This window comes from Propithecus coquereli, unplaced genomic scaffold (genome assembly GCF_000956105.1).
Source record: "Propithecus coquereli isolate 6110/MARCELLA unplaced genomic scaffold, Pcoq_1.0 Scaffold712, whole genome shotgun sequence".
NCBI classification, from domain to species: Eukaryota; Metazoa; Chordata; class Mammalia; order Primates; family Indriidae; genus Propithecus; species Propithecus coquereli.
The window spans coordinates 271242-292544 of record NW_012153197.1 but is presented as its reverse complement, the minus strand read 5'-3'; the positions used below and the strand labels follow the sequence as shown (position 1 = coordinate 292544).

At 36.7% G+C, this 21303-nt stretch overlaps 1 protein-coding gene across 1 annotated transcript in view; it reads right to left on the bottom strand.

Moving 5' to 3' along the window:
- Positions 1-3536: 3536 nt before the first annotated feature.
- The window catches only part of ZNF37A (zinc finger protein 37A), a 26764-nt gene continuing 8997 nt past the window's right edge, over positions 3537-21303 (bottom strand). Inside the window, exons 3-5 of the mRNA XM_012661487.1 lie at positions 13885-14011; positions 13509-13604; positions 3537-4997 (exon numbers count right to left, since the gene is read on the bottom strand). Coding sequence (XP_012516941.1) covers positions 3595-4997; positions 13509-13604; positions 13885-14011 — 1626 coding nt within the window. The 3' untranslated portion in view covers positions 3537-3594. The remainder of the gene's footprint in view (positions 4998-13508; positions 13605-13884; positions 14012-21303) is intronic.

The following is a 21303-nucleotide window of genomic DNA, read 5'->3' as shown; positions in this document are numbered from 1 at the left end:
GGAGGGGGAGGAATGTAATGGAACATAAGGGGTTTTGGGGGCTGTAAAACTATTCTGAAGGATACTATAGTGGTGCATTTCTCAGAGCTCATGGAATGTACGACACAAAGAATAGACAATAACACAAACCATAGACTTTGGTAAGATATCTACCAAAGTTAGATATCTACCTAAGACTAGTAAGATATCTACATTGCCTTATCACTTAAAACAAATGTATTAGGTCATTAAATATGAAATGTCTGATTTCAAATCAAAAGTTTAGTTTATCGTATCTCAAACAAGAAGCAGTACAATTGATCAAAGTATGCGCCTAAACTGTAAACACAGTTTTGCCATCTTAACAGTAACTTGTTTATACCAGCAGAGAAGCCTGGAGATCTAATGGTGATGAATCGTGAAAGGCGTTTTCCATAGCTTGTTGAGAACTGAATATTTTTCCTTGTAAGAAGTGGTCCAAAAACTGGACAAGGTAGTAGTCAGTTCGCGCAAGGTCTGGTGAACACTGTGGATGACAAGGTTTCCCAGTCCAGCCTCTATAGTTTGAACAGTGTTTGTGTAATATGTGTTGAGCGTAGTCTTGCAAAAGAATTGGCCTGTCCCCATTGACCAATCTTGGCTGCTTAATCAAAAGCATCTCATCATTTTGTCCGATGGGCTGCAGTAGACATCCACTGTAATCAATTGACCAGATTTCATGAAGCTGTAGTGGATAGTACCAGCACTGGAACACCAAGCAGACACCATTAGCATTTTTTGATGAATATTCCTTTTGGGGCCATGTTTCGGCACTTCACCTTTATCCAACCATTGTCCTGAATGCTTTGGAAAGTCAAAAAGAATACATTTTTCATCACGTGTAACAATACAGTGTAGAAATGGTTTGCCTTTATGTTGTGACAGCAAAGGCAAGCTTCAAGACGAATTATCTTCTGAAGCTCGTTTAACTCATGCCGCATGTATCTATCCAGCTTCTTTACCTTGCCGATTTGTTTCAAATGGTCCGATACTGTTGGAATAGTAATGTCAAACCTTGCTGCTAATTCACATGTAGGTTGAGATGGATTTGCTTCCACTACAGCTTTTAACTCATCATTATCCACACGTTGGTCTCCGGTCACCCACGTGGCTCATTTTCAAGATTAAAAATCAGCAAAATGGAACTTCTCAAACCATCCATGTACTGTGTACTCATTAGCCACATCCTTCCTGAACACTTCATTGATATTTCAAGCTGTCTGTGCTGTTCTGGTTCCACGATGGAACTCATATTAAAAAATAACATGAATTTTTGACTCACCCATGTTTTCACAAAAATTGCTCTAAAAAAAAATTGAAAGATAATTACAAGCCAAAAGGTGTGCTGCAAAGAATGAGGATGCATCTTCACAATAAACATAAAACAAAAAGTGTCAAAGTGAAATGTCAGAGATATCAACTGTCAAACTTAGTAATTAAGGAAATTGGACACTTCATACTTAAAAACCTAATACCATGCTAATGTAAAATGTTAGTAATAAAGGAAACTGTGTGGGGAGAGAGAGAGGGTATATGGGAAGTCCATGGCTTAGATCCTATGATTTCTGCTATTTTTCTATGAAACTAATACTGCTCTGAAAATTAAGTCTATTAATTGAAAAAAAAAAAAAAAAGAAAGAAAGAAAGAAAAAAGAAAAAAAAAAGGAAAAGAAAAGTGTTTGGACCTCTCCTGTATATCAAGGGAATTCATATCATCAGAAAAAATGGCATTCCACAGATGCGTTCTGGATAACTCCATCTCTGTTCTTAAAGACGTAATACAATACATTAGCCATATCCAAGAAACTTTGATCAAACATGTATGACATATGGTAAATTTGAAAACTGTTCAACGTTACCAATGTCTCAACAATTCTGACCATTTCCTCCTCCTGCCACTTCCACACCTCACCCTCAGCACTCTCGGTGCCTGCAGGCACATCACCATGACACCTCTCATCTCCCATGGCAGGCTTGTTCTGACTTCTCTGCTTTGGGGCGGGGGAGACGGGGAGGAAGGCAGGAGAGAAACATGAAAGAGAAAAGGGGACTATAAGGCCACGTTGATTTTTTTTTTTTAGTAGTAAATCATCCTTTGGTTGTCCTAATATACATTTACTTGGTCACAATATGGTTCATAGATATGGTTGGATTTTGTTTTTTCAATTTTAGGATTCTGCATCTAAATCTATGAGACATTGGTCTGTAACTTTATTTCTTGTAATGGCTTTTCCAGGTTTTGGTATCAAGGTTGTACTGGCCTCAAAACATGAATTACAAAAGTTCCATCTTCCATTCTCTAGAAAAGTTTATAAAAGCCTATTATTCTTTTTTTCTTAAATAACTGTGGTGAAGCCATCTCTTTCCAGAGTTTTCTTTATAGGTAGGTTTTCTACTATCACTCAGGTATTGTTTGCTGTTGTGATAAAGCACAATCTACTTTTGGTATGACCTTGTTTCTACAAGGCTGTAACTGATGATGGCATGTTCACCAAAGGACCACCCTACTGGCACTTCCTGAATTCTAATCACTTTTTCTCCGTACTTAAAAAGGCAAAACAAAAAAATCTACTGTTATTCAGATTCGGTTTTGGGGCTATTATCTTATGCAGTGTCCAACTTTTGGAAATTTCTTGAGAAAATGGCTATGTTCTCGAAGTCCCTAATGTTTCAGTTTTTTTCACTTCAGTCTGTATTGCCAAAAGCTCTGCTGGTTACTGGTCCTCACCCCCAAACTATGGTCCTTTAACTGAGCCAAGCTCACCATTCAGGTTCTTCCCTATACGCAAAACTGGCAAGTGATCCCAGGGAAAATAGCTGAATATACCCCATGTACTTTCTGTAATTTATCACTTTACATAATTCTGCCACTCTAGTTTTCCTTGCTTCTACAGTAAAAAGTTGCATTTAAATAGATTTGTGTGTGTGTGTGACATTTAATTTTCTAGTTGTTCCCAGTGGGTGCATTGGTCCACTACAAAACACTATATCCTACCCAGTAGCACAATCTATTTGTGCTTTTTAAAACCTCCATACTTAATATGTATGGTGTATACTAAATTTAGATTTTAACTTAAAGCTTCTACAGACTGATTACAGTTAAAAATACTTTCTCTAGTACCTACTATCTAATGTTCATGGAGAAACTGCTTCTTAGTACATATGTCCAATAAAATATCACCTCATAGTAAATACTTTCCTATAGTTTCCTACAGTTTGTGCATTTTCTCTGGCCTGCGGATAAAGCCTTCTCTTCACCAGGGATGGTGACCAAAGCTTCTACCCTGTGTGAACTCTCTGATATTTAGTGACAAGTGGCTTTGGACTAAAAATTCTCTATATTGATTCACTAGTGTGATTTTTTTTTCTCACTTTCTGGGTTTTGTGATATAATGTCCAAATTCCAAGTTTTCCTACATTCTACTTCTTCATATTGTTTTACTCCTTTCAGTTCTCTTCTTTGCTATAAGAACTAACTTCAGGCCAAAGGTGTTCTCAGTATCATTATATTAGAATTTTCTCACCCATTGTGTTCTCCCTTCTACAAAGTTCTGACTTCACTAAGAGTGATTGCCCTCACTTACATTTATTTATATGGTTTCTCCCCAAGTGTCTTCTCTGATGTACAGTGAGTTTTGACTTAACATGGAATAATTTCCCACAAACATTACATTCATAAGGTTTCTCCCCTGTGTGTGTTCTATGATGTGCAATGAGTTTTGACTTCACACAGAATGATTTTCCACATTCATTACATCCATAGGGTTTCTGTCTTATGTGAGTTCTCTGATGAACAATTAGGGCTGACTTCTGACGGAAGGTTTTCCCACATTCATTACATCCAAAAGGTTTCTCCCCTGTGTGTCTTCTCAGGTGTTCTGTGAAACCTGAGTAGTAGCAGAAAAATTTTCCGCATTGAATACATTCATAGGGTTTCTCACCCGTGTGAGTTCTTAGATGTTTAGTAAGTGTTGACTTCTCGGAGAAAGATTTCCCACATTCAGTACATTCATAAGGTTTTTCCCCTGTGTGAGTTCTTTGATGTTTAATGAGGTCAGATTTTCTGAGAAAGGCTTTCCCACATTCATGGCAGTCATAGGGCTTCTCTCCTGTGTGTGTTTTCTGATGTACAGTAAGGACTGACTTAAATGAGAAGGTTTTCCCACATTCATGGCACTCATATGGCTTCTCTCCTGTGTGTGTTCTCCAATGTTGAGTGAGGGTTGACTTTTCACTGAAGGATTTTCCACATTCATGACATCTATAAGGCTTCTCTCCTGTGTGAATTCTGTGATGTTTAATGAGGTCTGAATTCTTGTAAAAGGTTTTTCCACATTCCTGACATTCATAGGATTTCTTCCCTGTGTGTTTTCTCTGATGTCTTGTGTGGGCTGCCTTCTGGTTGAAAGTTTTTCCACATTCGTGACATTCATAGGATTTTTCTCCTGGATGTTTTATCCGTTGTACACCAAGGGCTAACTTTTCACTGAAAAAGCTTTCACATTCATTATATTCAATTATATTGTGAATTGAGTGGGTTTTCTGCATTGCAGTGAGATTTGATTTCTGGCTGAAAGGGTAAACACTCTGATGTTCAAAGAGAATGGATTCCTCTAAGAAATTTTCTCCACATTCATTTCGCTGATGAGTGATGAGAGATGACATATCACAGAAGGTTTTCCCACATTCTGTACATTTGCAGGTTTTCTGTCCCATGTAAGCTCTCTTATATGTAAGGAAGAGTGAATTCTCAGAGAAAGTTTGCCTACATTCATTGTATTCAAAAGGTTGCTCCAAAATTTGGATTTTCTGACGCTGAACAAGGAATTCATTAAGACAGAAGCCATTCCCATTTTTATTATATTCATAAGATTTCTCTTCAGAATGAATTCTTTCATGTTTATCATCATGGAGCCATTTTCTACCTTTGTTAAACTCATTGGACTTTCTTGAATAGTTTCTACTGGAATTAATTAATTCTGAAATATAAATAGAGTGACAAGGAAGATTAGTTGATAAGGATATGTGAGAGAAATAGAGTTAGCATTAAGTTTGAAGGTGTGGATCAGCTTAGGCCATTATCTCCTCATGCCTAGACTATGATAACAGTGTATACACTTCCAGTCTTATCCTTTTTTTAAATTGCACATAGCAGCAACAAATCTAATTTCCAAGAGCTCTAATTCATAAAGGTACAGTCCTATAATCCAGGCTCTGTTTCTAGCTCTGATTCACTGAGAATAAAAGCATGCAACATTAAGAATAAAATCAATGAGTGGACAAGACATCCTTGCCGCAGGATCAGATTTATGATTCTACTCTGGTTATGGTATTTTTTTCCTTTATTCCATCAGTTATTCAATAGTGGAGCTCTTGCCTGGGTGCAGTGACTCACATCTGTAATTCTAGCACTTTGGAAGGCTGAGGTGGGAGGACTGTTTCAGGCTAGGAGTTCAAGACCAGCCTGAGCAAGACCCATCTCTACAAAAAATAGAAAAATTAGCTGATAGTCCCAGCTACTCGGAAGGCTGAGGCAGGATGACCTGAGCCCAGGAGTTTGAGGTTACAGTGAGCTGTGATGACATCACTGCACTCTAACCAGGGCAACAGAGAGACTCTCAAAAAAAAAAAAGGAGAGCTCTCCTGATAAACAAATCCTGTTTTAATTCCCTCTAACTCTCCCCCAAACAAATCTCACCCGATTTAATATCCTCAACCCTGCTCTGATATCTTTGTTTCCACATCTCTGGATACCGTGAAAACCTTAAGGAATTGTAAACCTAGTCCTAGAACTTTCATTCACTTTTACCTTAAGATTTTTTGGTTATGCATGCCTATTTTTACCCCCAAGGTAACCTCAATACTGTACTGTCCTGAGTAAAAAGAACAAACACATTTTTTTAAAGGTATCATTGAGGGAAGCGTATCTTTACATCTGGATTCAGATTATAATAAAGCCGTCATTTCAGAATTGTAGAATGAATATATTTTTCTCTGGGTAACCCCAGCTGTTTTCCCCTCATAAATTATTCATTCTCATCCATAATCTTATACTGATTGTTTTTTCATTGTCAGCTTACAGTCTAATAATGTTTTTAAAAAGCTTCATTCCCAAATCTCCCCATCACTTTCAGCTTCATTTACTACAAAACTTGAAAGGACTATTCATGTAATTCATTTTAACACAAATAGTTGTAATGCTATAACAATATCCTTTGTTAAACACTGAATTTTAAAATATTTCATGAAGCTGTTTTCATTCCCCCAACTATGTTACTGGCAGCTATTATTCTACCTATGATTTCCTCTCAACACTCTACATAGATATTAAATCAATTGTATTTAACAAATGATATTTATCGATATTACCTGGAGAGCTTTCTCAAAGCTTTTTCTATTTTTAGTTGACTGGCTAATTTTTTTTCTATTTTTTTTAGTAGAGACGGGGTCTCGCTCTTGCTCAGGCTGGTCTCAAACTAAAATTTTTTTTAGGCTCCACACTGAAATAGTTACTCGTTGAACATCTATAATTTCTTTTAAAATAATTCTGTAAATAGGCCGGGCGTGGTGGCTCACGTCTATAATCCTAGCTCTCTGGGAGGCCGAGGCGGGCGGATTGTTTGAGCTCAGGAGTTCGAAACCAGCCTGAGCAAGAGCAAGACCCCGTCTCTACTAAAATTAGAAAGAAATTAATTGGACAACTAAAAATATATAGAAAAAATTAGCCAGGCATGGTGGCGCACGCCTGTAGTCCCAGCTACTCGGGAGGCTGAGGCAGGAGGATCGCTTGAGCCCAGGAGTTTGAGTTTGCTGTGAGCTAGGATGATGCCACGGCACTCCAGCCCGGGCAACACAGTGAGACGCTGTCTCAAAAAAAAAAAAAAAAATTCTGTAAATAATGATAAATATGTTAAAGTGCTAATGAATAAGCAATTCCAAAAAATCATGCATAGAAAAATGTATTTAATAAATATAATGATAATAATTTATTATGAAAATGTTTAAATGTCATTAACAAGTCTACATAAACCACAATGTAAGTTTCCTGTTCAACTTAGGGCTTGATGTGTATGTATGACATGGATCATATGGAGTGGCTTTCACATTCAATAATAACTTTAAAAATAAGTATGTGTTACTTCTGTTAAGAAGAAACAATACAGACAACATTGAAGAGATTTGTCAGTCTCCATGTCAATGTTTACCTCACAACTCAAAATCTGCTTGATGACCCAGCCAAAAGGGTCATTTAGAAGGAATTTGTGGTAATGCCTTCTGACTTGATTATTACAAAAGAACTCTCCCCATCTGGTACTTTGGTCGAGTAAAATTCAAAATAATATGTAATACCAGATTATCAAAGAGTGAAACAGAGACCTTTCTCTTTTGAGGGATCAAAATTCTAGCGGGAAAAGAAGTCTTAGTAAACTATTGTGTATCTTAATTATATGACCAGGAACAAATTTCTATTTTTTTTTTTCAATTTTTTGGCCATGCTAATCTTCTCTGTATCGTTCCAATTTTAGTATATGTGCTGCTGAAGGGAGCACAGGAACAAATTTCTTGATGGACAAACAGGGAATGAGAAGTGAGCTGAAGTACTGGGCAAGCTTTTCATGGCAAAAGAAGTTTGTAATAACAATTATAAAGCATATATAATTAAAAACAAGAATACATTATTCTATGTCAGGTACTGTTTCCAAATTCTTTCCTCTTAAGTCAGGCTTTTTCTTTTCTTTTTTTTTTTTTTGAGACAGAGTCTCGCTTTGTTGCCCTGGTCTAGAGTGAGTGCAGTGGCGTCAGCCTAGCTCACAGCAACCTCAACCTCCTGGGTTCAAGCGATCCTCCTGCCTCAGCTTCCCTAGTAGCTGGTACTACAGGTGTGAGCCACTATGCCCAGCTAATTTTTTGTTTCTATTTTTAGTTGACAGGCTAATTTTTTTTCTATTTTTTTTAGTAGAGACGGGGTCTCGCTCTTGCTCAGGCTGGTCTCAAACTCCTGAGGGTTTCTCATTTCTAACCTCTGTATTTCCTACTTTATTTTCAGCAAAGTCTTTTCTGTTTATTCAAATTGTATTTTAATACTGCAGTGATTACATTCTTTTTTTCCAAGCATTTCCTGTGATTAAACAGACAGGTCATACTGTATCTTCTTATGGTCTTACCATCTCTTTCCTTAATTATTATTTTCCTCTCTCATGCCCTTATACACCAGAAGTGATTATTTCATTGATTTACATTGAAAATTAGTCACAATACCTAGGTATTCCATGTTATAGGAACCTAAAAGAGGTGGCTTTCAAGTGATTTTTGCTTAAGGGAGAGCAGTATGCAAATGAGACAGCATGATCAGGGAGGCAGTCTCCAGGTGGAGATACACTTTGGGAGTTGCCTTTTAGAAGAGTAATGTTGAGCTTGCTTACGAGCTCTTGTTAAAATCTGATGTCTGACATATTAGAGGTTGATAATTCTCTGGCCTACTGCCCCCATTTCTGGGGTGGATCAACTTGTAATCTACCAGTGAGAAGTCAAAAGGACTTTTTAAAAAGAAAATCCTGTAAGAAAGGCCTTGCTGGTCAGGCAGCATCTGAGCAAGCTACTCCTGCAATGACTGGAGTTAGAGGTTTTCCCTGTCTTCTTGCTCTCTGCTGTGGCCTTCAAATTCTGCCTCTGATATGGCTGAAACATAACCCTGTGATGCTTTGAGCTGCAGAAACACCATGGATTCTGGCTGAACTGTCTGGGCCACTCATCGCCATGCAAAGGGCTTGTTCTGATGGAAGAGCCCACACAACTCAGATTACAGAAGCTAAATGCATTCTTGAGATGTGACTCCCGTGGAAGGTGCAAGGTAGAGAGAGGACGAAACATCTGCGAACCAAGCTCACCTATTTCTAGGAGAGTGAATCAAATCAAAATTTCAACATCCCTCTCCAGAGATATTTCACCACTGTTGACCTTAACAATGGGCAAGAATGAGTCAGTTTCTACTTCCCTCATCTTTTTCTTGATAGACACACCTTAGCAACGTAGTCTGATTATTAAATGCAGCTGTCCCTGCAAAGGGATGGTTTGGGGCTACTAATTAGCTATGATGAAGACAAAAGAGTGTGTGTGTGTGGGTGGGAGGGGAGTCAGATAGACCTATTCTGAAAGTTCGCAATCTCACTCTGACCATTCTTCTGGGCATGATGGGTTTTGCTCACTAACAGCAACTCCAGGCCAGAGCTTGGCCAAAAAAGGGTTTAGGTGAGTCAGACTTAAATCCACTTAAGTTGTATAAAAATATTTTCCTGTTAAACGGCTTTGGGCTCTCTTGTACCCAGCCTTCCAGATAAAAGGTCTGGGTAAGCACAGAGGCTGACTGGCAAACATGTGAAGCTGCAGTTACCAATGAGACACACTGACACTGTGTCACAATGGAGGGAAAGCAAAAACCTTGGCACCCAGGGAATTAAGTCTTTAAAACTTGTGTGTGGGAAGGGGTCAATGATTCTCTTTATCCTTCAGAACCAATCCTGAAGCCCTCCTCCCAGAAGGGAAGTGCTCTTGCTGCTCTCCCAAACTGCCACAAGGCTGTTTAACCCAACTACAAACTGCAGTGAATCTTTGGCATTCCAACTGGCTGCTACTTCTACCATCCCCACCGGATGGTCTGACCATGAGATAGCTGCTCTTACATTTCCCATGTGGAACACCTCCAGACATTCATTGCCCATACCACAGGCAGGGGGACAGCAGATGACCTGGAGTCTGTAACTGGTGTTACAGGTTGAAGTGATTCATGACTCTGCCTCAGTTGGTAAGGCATTCAAGTCAGATTCAACTGACTGGCCAGAGTTGCATGGATGACAGAATATGCCACAGACCTCTTTCTTTCTTGAAGGTGAAGGCAAAGTCTGGGCAAAATATTAATGTATCCTGCAATACCTTGGATAATACTTTGAGCCAGGTAAAAGGTTGGCAGGAAAACTAGAAGAGAAAGCCCCTTGAGTTTCTAAAGATAGACCTTTATGACTAAAGAGTAAAGAAAAACGACTGTGGAATGGCACGTATACAGACAAATTGGCCAAAAGTCACCTATGGAGAAATAAAATGAGTGGCATTGTAGAACTCTAGAGAAAATAATTTTGTGTTTCTGCACAGTTAGGATTTTTTGAGCAAGTCTAACTGAAAATTGGGACCCACGCTCAAAAAAAAAAAAAAAATGAGACTTAGAAAGAAATTTACGACTCATTAGATAGGGACAGAACTCTGGATGTACCTCTCAGACATATAATTCACATTTCAGGGGCAGGGGGTGGAGGGCACTGAAACCTGGAACCCTCAAGACATCGCTGAATTGTAAAGCTGGAGACAATGATCTTCTTTTCTCCTGAACTCAGGATCCTTCCCCAAAAAGCAAAGGTTTTACTCTCTCCTTTTAAAGGGAGGGGAACAGTTACTCCTCTTTTCTACATAAACACTTCCAGATTCCTTTTATCAGTGTTCTTCACTCACAATACAGACTTCGTATGTATATGCAGGATAGTATCTGGTTTTGTGTCATGGCCCTAAAAGTAAGAAATTGAGGTACCTGGGAGCCATACATTTACTATTTGGTTGAAAGTAAATAATAATTAATCTGATTTATTCTGGAAAACTCACATTACATTTATAATGATATTAATAAAGATAGATATTAAATTTTTAACAGTCTGACATTTAAAATCTCCATAGAGAGAACTTCAGACCCAAATTGCTTCAATGGTGAACCTTTCCAAACATTAAAATAAGAAACATAATCTTACATAAAATCATCCATAGAATAGAAAAATATGAAACACTGCCCAACTCATCTTATGAGAGTTGTACAGCCTTCAACCCTAAACCTAAAAAGATTACAACATACGACATCTCTCATGAACATACACTGAAAAATCCTAAATAAAATAGTAAAAAGCCAAATTCAGTGCTACATAAAAACAGCACAACACTGTGATTCAGAGGAGTTTAGTTCAGGAGTATGAAGTTGGTTTAATGTTTGAAAATCAATCAAAATTATTCACCATAGTATTAATAACAGAATAAATAAGAATAATCATATGATTATCTCAATATATGCATAAAAATCATTTGACAAAATTCAATACTAATAAAAATCTTGGCAAATTAAGAATAGAAGGGAATTTCTTCAATATGATAAAGGGCATCTATAGAAATTCTTCAGCTAATCTCAAAATTAATGGTAACATACTGAACAGCAGTTTGTCTTAAGGTTAAGAACAAGACAAAGATGTTAATTCCCATCACTTGTACAAAATATTTTACCAGCATTTCTAGACAGCACAATAAGATGAAGAAAAAAGGTATAAAGATTAATATTTGCAGACAATGGACACAATGGTTTACATAGAAAATTTTAAGAACTCTATTTAAAAAACCTGCTAGAATAAGTGAATTTAAGCAAGGTTGTAAGACACAAGGCCAATGTGCAAATGTCAACTGTATTTCTACACACTAGCAATAAGTAACTAGAAAATAAAATAGTATAAAGTAAAATAGTAAGAACGAAAATGGTATAAAAACATAAAATCCTTAGGAATATATTTAGTGAAAAATACGCAAAACCTCTAAACTGAAAACTACAGAACCATAAAGAGATTAAAGGAGTCCAAAGTAAAGTTATACCATGTTCATGGATTAGAAAACTCAATATTGTTAAGATGTCAATTCTCCCCAAAATGATCGATGCAATCCTAATAAAAGGCCTAGCAGGTATAAAGATGTGTGCATGTATGTGTGTGTCTATTTGTGGAAATTGGGAAAAAAAATAATCTGACTGAAAAGTGGGAAAAGGGGAAAAGGAACTGAATATACAAGGAACTCAAACTGAATAGACATTTCTCGAAAAAAGATATATAAATAGCCAAACATATGAAAAAATGCTTAACATCGCTAATCATCAGGGAAATTGAATGAAAACCAAAATGAGGTATCATTTCACCCCAGTAAGAGTAGCAACATGAATGAGCATGGAGAACATTAAGTTAAGAAAATGAATCAGGCACAGAAAGATGTTCTCACTCATACGTGGGAGCTGACAAAACCTTTGATGTCATGGAAGTAGAGAGTAGAACTGTGGGTATTATAGGCTGGGAAGAGTAGGGGGAGGGGAAGATGGGGATAGGTTGGTTAACGGATACAAAATTACAGATAGGAGGAATGAGTTCTGATGTTCTGTAGCACTGTGGGGATGAATATGGTTAACTATAATTTATCATAAATTATTTTTAAAAACTAGAAGAGAGAATTTTGAATGCTCACAGTGAAAAGAAATGATAACTGTTTGAATTGAAAGATATGCTAATGATCATTATACACTGTATATATGCATCAAAATATCACTCTGTATCCCAGAAACATGTACAATTATTACATGTCAACTTAAAATAAAAGGGAAAACAAAGACATGCACACAAATACTTATAACAATGTTTTTTACATACCCCAAAATTGAAAACAACCCAAATATATTTCAGCAACAGAATGGACAAGTAAACACTGGTATAGTTATACAATGGAATGATAAAAAGCAATATAAAGCAGTAAACTACTAAGCACACAACATGAATGATTTCACAGGCATATTGCTGAGCTAAAGAACTCAGACACAATCTATATATATACACAAATGTTCCTCGATTTACAATGGGTTTATGTCCTGATAAACCCATCCTTAGTTGAAAATATTGTAAGTTAAAAATGCATAATACATCTGACCTACTGAATATCATAGCTTGGCCTAGTCTATTTTAAACGTGTTCAGAACACCTACATTTTCCTACAATTAGGCAAATCATCTAACACAAAGCCTATTTTATAATAAAGTTATTATAGAGAATTTTGAATCAAAATTCAAAGTACATTTTCTATTGAATGTGTATTGCTTTTGCATCATTGTAAGTTGGGGACCGTGTGTGTGTGCATGTGTGTGTTTATAAATACATACAGTATAGAGAGAATATATACACACATATATAGTGTATATATACATATAGTGTATACCCTATGATTACATTTATCTGAAGTTAAAAACAAGTAAAGTTGATCTATGGTAATAGAAGAGGGGGGTGTTATTTACTGGGAAGAGGACACCAGGGAGTTTTCTGAAGTGGTGAAAAGTACTCTATACATTCATCTCAATAATGGATATGGATACACGGGTGTATACATATGTAAAATTTCATTAAGTTGTACACTTACCTCTATATAATTTTTTACCACAATTAAAAAAAAAGGACAGCATGCACATATGAGAGTGATACTGAGAGATGCTAAGTGATTCAGAGACAGTGGATATTTGAGTCATGTCAACATGCTACTTCCAAAGGCCTGGAGCCTCTAAAACATGATTCCTGAAGAACACTTTAATGGTCTTAATCACTGAACTAACCCTTTGTGATCTATTTTCCTCCTGAATTCCATCTGGTACATCCTCATTAACTCACCTGGGCAGCTCTGGCTTGGGAATTCTTCTTCTAATATCCATGGCTCCTCTCCTTTCTCCAACTTGAGGATCACTTCTGGTTTAGGGATGCAATACCCTGCAAATGAGAATTACATGACTTGGGACAAGCTGGGTGGGTTTCTCTGAAGGAGGAGTACGGTACACCTCAAAGAGTACACACAAACACACAAAAAGGCTCATTTATTCCTGTGATGGGGCAGAGGAAAACACATTCTTTCTAGTACCCAAAAGGAATACATTGTCCTTGACCTCTAAATCTTAACCTAAATACTATTATATTCTACAAGAATTCCACAAGTGTCTATAAGTAAGAAAGGACATGCATACTATCTACATGAGAAACAATGCCTACCTACCCACCGAGACGAGGTGGCTGTAGTTCTCCAGCATCACATCCCTGTACAGGTTCCTCTGAGCAGGGTCCAGATGCTGCCACTCCTCCCGGGTGAAGCTGACAGTCACATCCCTGAATGACACTGATCTCTGAAAAATCACAGTTCTGCTTAGTCTGAAATGGTCCCAATCAGGTGACATAAAAAGGGCGTTTAAGGAATAATTCTTACCATTTTTATTGTTGAAAATCAACCACAAAATGTCAGAAAATGTTCCAAAGGACCTCTATTATAAACCTTGTTTTGTGTTATACTTTCTGGGTAAAAAATAAATCATAGTAGAAATACCATGTCAGTGAATTAACTTATCACTTAATGCAAAAAGATGTGAGTGCTCACATATGCATGGAACTATCTTAGTTCCTAGGTATTCTAGGTTGAATAAAACACTCTTCCTTATGAGGGAAGAACGTATCCTCTCATAAGGAAACATACAAAGACATATCTGTCATAGAACTAGAAATACCCCACACCACAAATATGTACAACACAGACAGGGATCATAAAGGGGTTCTGTGCAAGTTCATCTGAGTGTGTGTTAGCACCTTAGGTTTTATTAAAGAGATAAAACTTTAGTTTTTTTGCAAATATGTAGCAAAAACGTAAGAAAAGGTAAGAAGACCTGAAAAAACATGTGCCAAGTCAACAGAACTGTCTAACAGGACAAGAGAACAGGTCTGACCTGTGATAAAGGCTGCAGAGGCATGGGAGGGGAATTTGGAGTGGGGACTATGGAATATATTTGGCTTTAATCCTGTTAGTGTTTTCCAAATGTTTATCACTCACCTAATCAGTAAAATTTTTGCAAAACCACCAGTTTTATTTATATTTATTCATAAATTACAAAGCTTAATTTTAATCTTTTTTTAGATAAAAATGTAAACAGATACGCTAATATTTTCTTCCCATGTGCTAAAGGACTAACAGTATGTGATATATATAGGATTATCTCACATACTTCCTTGGGGCATAGCCACCTTGCTCCACCCACCCCAGGTCATGGATGTAAAACAGCAGAAGCTGAAGGTGAAGTGGAAATACACACCTGGGTCCCATTTATACCATGCGGTTTTCACTGAGGAAGAAATGCTCCTAAAGTGGAGGGCAGACTATGCGGAAGAACAGTGCTGGAGCTGGAATGTCCAAATTAAGGGCAGCAGTGGAAATGTGGAACAGGAAACTCACTGAGCAAAGGGAGAGAGGAATAGCTGCTCCCAAAGAGTCTGCATGGAAACAATAGGTCTGGAAACTTCTGTCAAATCCAGGCAACCGGGAGAAAGAATGGGGGTGGTGCAGAGTGATAATGAGAGAAATGGTGGTCATGCAGCACTGTGAATATCTTCAGAACATGCAAGTGAACATGTCCATTGGAAGACTAGATAAGAGGATTCTGGAGTTCAGGATAGAGGTCCAGCACTAAAATAAAGATTTAGCTGAAAATGGCAACTCTGTGCCAATGGGCCCACCTGAGTGATCAGATATTCACAAAGATTGAAGAAAGAAAAATGCCAGCACAGAATTTGAGAGATTACCAATATTTAAGTAGATGACAGAAAAAAGAAAATTAGGCTATGAAGGCTGAGAATGAATTTAACAAAATGTGAGAACAGAACCAGAAGATAAAAGAGTAGTGAAAAATAAGAGAGGAGACAGTTTCACAAATAACTGAAACTTCCACTGAAAGACAGTGGACTTAAAACACACATCTACCTCTAATGACCATAAAAATGTAAGTAGAAGAAACATAAAATAAACAATAAATGTGAAAATATTAAAATATACCAAAAAAGACAATTTTATGTAATTCCTAGAGGATATCAGTAGATAGTATCGGAAAAGAGAAACTAGAAGTATGGTGCCTCTAACTTATACAAGTACAGAAGTAAGCACAAGTGGTAGCTTCCAACCACAGGCAGAGATAGCCAAGCTCTAAACCTTCGATAAGGGTTAGGGGTTTGCAAAGATGGTAGGATGACTGACTGGCAAAGTGACTGACTGCCAGGGAACCTTGGTGGCCCCTACTCTTTGGAGACCCAGCAGCCAATGAAGACTAAAGCTGATGAGCAGCCACCTCTATAAAGCAAGAGACTTTTTTTAACCGGTTCTAAAGTATGGACAACATGGACAGTTCTGCCCAAAGTGAAACCGTCTAAGAAATACAACTCCCAAAACTTTAATCTTTCATAAGAGCACATAGTTTCTTTTAAGGCAGTTCCTTAATGAAACAGACTTTAGTGCTATGATCTCAGATACAACATTCTGTTTCAGGAACTGAAGAGGGCCTGCTTGCCTGTTTCCTTTCTGCCATGCCTGTTGGAGAGTCCTCCCACGTTCATCCCCCACCCATTCACCTAGAGAGCCTTTTGGGGAGCGGGTATGGTAAGAGACATCCAAATCTGAATCGCTATGTATCAAGTCAACTTGCCATAGTTACTTAGGCTAATCAAACTAGATGTTCATGGAAAAACATGAAAGGAAAATGAAGAATTACTAAATTGGTAGGAAAAACCAAAGCTATAAAGGTCAGCCACCAGAACAAATAGAATAACTGAAGAATAAGGAAAAAAAAAAGTACCAGAAACAGAAGAGAGTTTTTTTAAAAATTATAAACATGATCTTTAAAGATATTCAAGATAATCTTGTTTTAACATAAACTGAGAATAAGTCTGCTATAAAAATCTATCAAAGAGGAAAAAAGATAATAATCAGAAATTAAAATTTCATATTTCCTTAATTATGAAAACATAAAACAAATACCCTCAGAAGGCTACTAGAAAACAAATGGATATGGAATATAAAATTATACAAATCTTTCAAATGTACAAAATTGTACAAATCACAACAAAATAAAAATCAGAGAAAGACAATGAAAGAGGAGTTTGTAAAATATAGATAAATCTAAGAGATAAATATCATTCTAAAATAAATTCTGGGAGAAAAAAAGCTGAGGAGAGAGTTTCTTTGGAAAATTAGGGCAATCAAAAGAACCCATGTACATTAGGGAATTTAGAAAGCCATGCACGTGGCCAGGACAGGACACATGCTTAGAAAAGATCTCAAAAGACTAAGTTTTTACCTCTGGCTGATCTCCATGCTCAGTGCAAGCAAGACGTGAAGCCTAAGGTAGAGATGTAAATGGACAGGCTAAGTGTTTAAAAAGTGTTCCAGAACAGAGCCAAATTGCAAAGAATGGGAGAAGGTTTTTTTCTTTGCTTGCTTTTTGTCATTATGTTATTCCTGGCCTTCCATGAAAAATGTCTGTCAAAACACTACCTGAGCACAAGCAAAAAGAACAAAGAATTCAGTGACCACTCATGACTAGAAATGCAGACTACAAAACACAATTTGGAAAATTGATAAAAACAAATGGATGATTGAAACCTTAATAATCAAGAAGAGCAAAGCTTAGAGAAGAATGAGAAAGTGATTTCTAAACTTGTCACATTATAATATTCAAATGCGCAGTTTCAACAAAAAAAACTCACAAAGCAAACAAAGAAAGAGGGAAACTATGGCCTATGGCCCAATCAAAGGAAAAATATAAATTGACAGAAATACCCTCCTAAGTAATGCCAAACATGGGACTTCCTAAACAGAGACTTTAAATCAACTGTCTTAAATATGCTCAGAAAGCTAAAAAACTAAAGGAAACCATGAAAGTAATTTGCAAACCAAGTAAGAATATCAATCTATAAAGAGATAGAAATTATAATAAAGCACCAAACAGAAATTCTGGAACTAAAAAGTATCATAACTGAAATAAAAAATTCACTAGGAGTTCAACTGCAGATGTAAGCATGTGGAACAGAATCCATGAACTTTAAGATAGGACAATTGAAATTATCAAGTCTAAGCATCAGCATAAAAAAGACTGAAGAAAAGTAAACAGAACCTAAAGGACCTATAGGACACCATAAAGCTGACCAACATAAATATTACAGGTATTGAAGAATAATAAGAGAGAGAAATAGGGGTAGAAAGAATATTTGCAGAATGGCTAAAAGCTTCCTTTCATTGTCTTTGATGAAAGACATGAATCTACACATCCAAGAAGCTCAAGAAACTAAGCAGGATAAACTCAAATAAATCCACCGAGACATACTGTAATCAAACTGTTGAAAGAAAATGACAAAGAGAGAATCCTGAAGCAGCCAGGGAAAAGCAGCTCACCAGGTACAAGGGATCCTTACAAAGATTATCAGCAGTTTCCCAGCAGAAACCTTGAAGGCTAGAAGGCACTGTGCTGATATATTTCAATTGCTGAAAAGAAGGAAAAAGAAAAAAGAAAAGAAAAAACCTCTCAACTGAGAATCCTATACCAGGCGAAAATGCCCTTCGATAATGAGGGCATTCCCACATAAACATAAGCTGAGAAAGTACATTTCCACTAGACCTGCTATGCAAGAAATGCCAATAAAAGGAGCCCTTCAGGTTGAAATGTGACTTATCACATAAAAGGGAACCTTTGTAAGACTGTAAGGCAATTTTTCCTCAGAAACCACAGTGGCCAGAAAGCAGTGGTATTATTTCTTCAAAGTACTGAAAGAAGAAAACTGTCAACCAAAAATTCTATTCTGGCAAAATGTGCTTCAGAAATAGAGAAATAAAGATATCTACAGATAAACAAAATCTGAGGAAGTCTGTTACCAGTTGACCTGTCCTACAAGAAATATAAAGGGAGTTCTTTAGGTTAAAACAAAAAGACATAAGACAGTAACTCAAAGACATAAGAGAAACAAAGATCTCCAATAAAGGTAACTATATAGGAAAATATAAAAGCCAGTATTATATATCTTTGATTTGTAACTCTACTGTTTTGTTCCTACATGATTTAAAAGACAAATTCATAAAAAAATTACAAATTTATGTTACAATACACACAATTTATAAAGGTGCAATTTGGAAAACCAACATAGGCAGGGGTCAAAGCAGAATAAGAGCATAATTTTTGCATGCTATTGACAAGGTTGGTATCAATTCAAACTAAATTGTTATAAATTTCAAGATATTAATTGTGGTCCCTATGATAGCTACTAAGAGATTATCTAAAAGGAAATGAGAAGGGAATCAAAACAGTGCATTACAAACGAATCAACTAAACACGAAAGGTGGCAGTGAAGGAGGAAATTAGGGATGAAAATGGTGTAAGACATACAGAAAAGAAATTGCACAACTGCAGAAGTCCTCCCTTATGAGTAATTATTTTAATGTTAGATGGATTAAACTCTCCAATCAAAAGGGAGGGATACAAAAGATGTTGAAAAAGTGTCAGGGAGAACATCTAACTCAGCTTAAAAAAACAAGGAAGACTTCTGGGAGAAGGTGATAATGGGATTGCATCTTAAAAGAGAAGTACAGTTTAAATAAATGAGAATGTGGCGGAGATTGGCAGACTGAACAACAACAACAAAATGATCCAACTAAATGCTGTCTCCAACAGACTCACTTTAGATACAAAGAAACAGCAAGTTGAGTGCAAAAGGATAGAAAAAGATATTCATGCAAGTAATAACCAAAAGAATACTGGGTAGCTACACTAGTTATCAGAAAAAATAGACTTTCAGACACCTGCAGCCGAATGTTTATAGCAGCACAATTCACAATTGCAAAATGTGGAAACAACCCAAGTGTCCATCAGTACATGAGTGGATTAATAAAATGTGGTATATGTATACTATGGAGTACTATTCAGCTTTAAGAAACAATGGTGATATAGCACCTCTTGTATACTCCTGGATAGAGCTGGAATGCATTCTACTAAGTGAGGTATCCCAAGAATGGAAAGACAAGCACCACATGTACTCACCACCAAATTGGTATTAACTGATCAACACGTAAGTGCACGTATAAGAATAACATCTATTGGATGTTGGGCAGGGAGGGAGAGAGGAGGGGGGAGGGGGGAGGAGGGGATGGGTATATGCATACACAAAGAGTGCAATGCGCACCACCCGAAGAATGAACATATTTGAAACTCGGACTTGGGGGGGGGGGCCAAGGGCAACATACGTAACCTAAACATCTGTACCCCCTTAATATGCTGAAATTAAAAAAAAAAAGGCAAAAAAAAAAAAAAATAGACTTTCAGCCAAAAACTGTTAAAAGAGAAAAGGAAGGATGTTATGTATTTGGAAAAGTGTTATATCATAAAGAAAATACATCAACTGCAAAGGTATGTGAACCAATGAAAAAATGAACCAAAATATATGAAGCAAACATTGACAGATTTGAAGGAAGAAATACAAAGTTCTGCAATAATAGTTCAAAACTTCTTTATTGCACTTTCATTAATGGATAGAACATGTAGAAGAAGGCCAATAAGAAAATAGAGTTCTTGTACAAGTATCTTGAACAAGTATCTTGTCTGACCATAACAGGATGAAGCTATAAATAACAGTAAAAAATAACAGTAAAAACTGTAAAATTTTAAAAAATGTTGATATTAAACAACCAATGGGTCAATGAAGAAATCACAAAGAAAATTTAAAAAACACTTATAAACAAATGAAAAGGAAAACACAACATATCACGACTTATGAGATACAGCCAAAGTCATGCCTATAAGGAAATTGAAAGCGGTAAATGCCTACATGTAAAAAGAAAGACTGCAGATCAATAACATTACATTACGTTTTCAGGAACTAGAAAAAGAGGATTGAACTAAACTCAAAGCTAACAAAAGGAGGAAAATAATAAATATTAGAGCAAAGATAAATGAACAGAGAATAGAAAACCACACAAAGAGTCAATAAATCCAAACGTTAATTCCTTGAATAAAACAAAATTCAGAAGCTTTTAGCTGGACTGACAAAAGAAAAAAGGATGCAAAGAACTAAAATCAGAAATGAAAGTGACATTATAGAAAGAAAAAAGGATTATAAGACAATACTAAACAACTACACAACAAGAAAAAATCAAACAACCCCATCAATAAATGGGCAAAGGACATGAACAGAAACTTTTCAAAAGAAGACAGAATAATGTCCAGCAAACCTATAAAAAAATGCTCAACGTCTCTAATCGTTAGAGAAATGCAAATCAAAACCACAATGAGATATCACCTAACCCCAGTGAGATTGGCCTTTAGCAAATAATCCAAAACAACAAATGCTGGCGAGGATGTAGAGAGACAGGAACACTCTTACACTGCTGGTAGGACTGCAAATTAGTGCAACCTCTGTGAAAAAGAATTTGGAGATACCTCAAAGAGTTAAAAATAGAAATACCGTTCGATCCAGCAATAGCACTATCAGGCATCTACCCAAAAGAGCAAAAGACATTCTATAACAGGCTGGGCGCGGTGGCTCACGCCTGTAATCCTAGCACTCTGGGAGGCCAAGGCGGGCGGATTGTTTGAGCTCAGGAGTTCGAGACCAGCCTGAG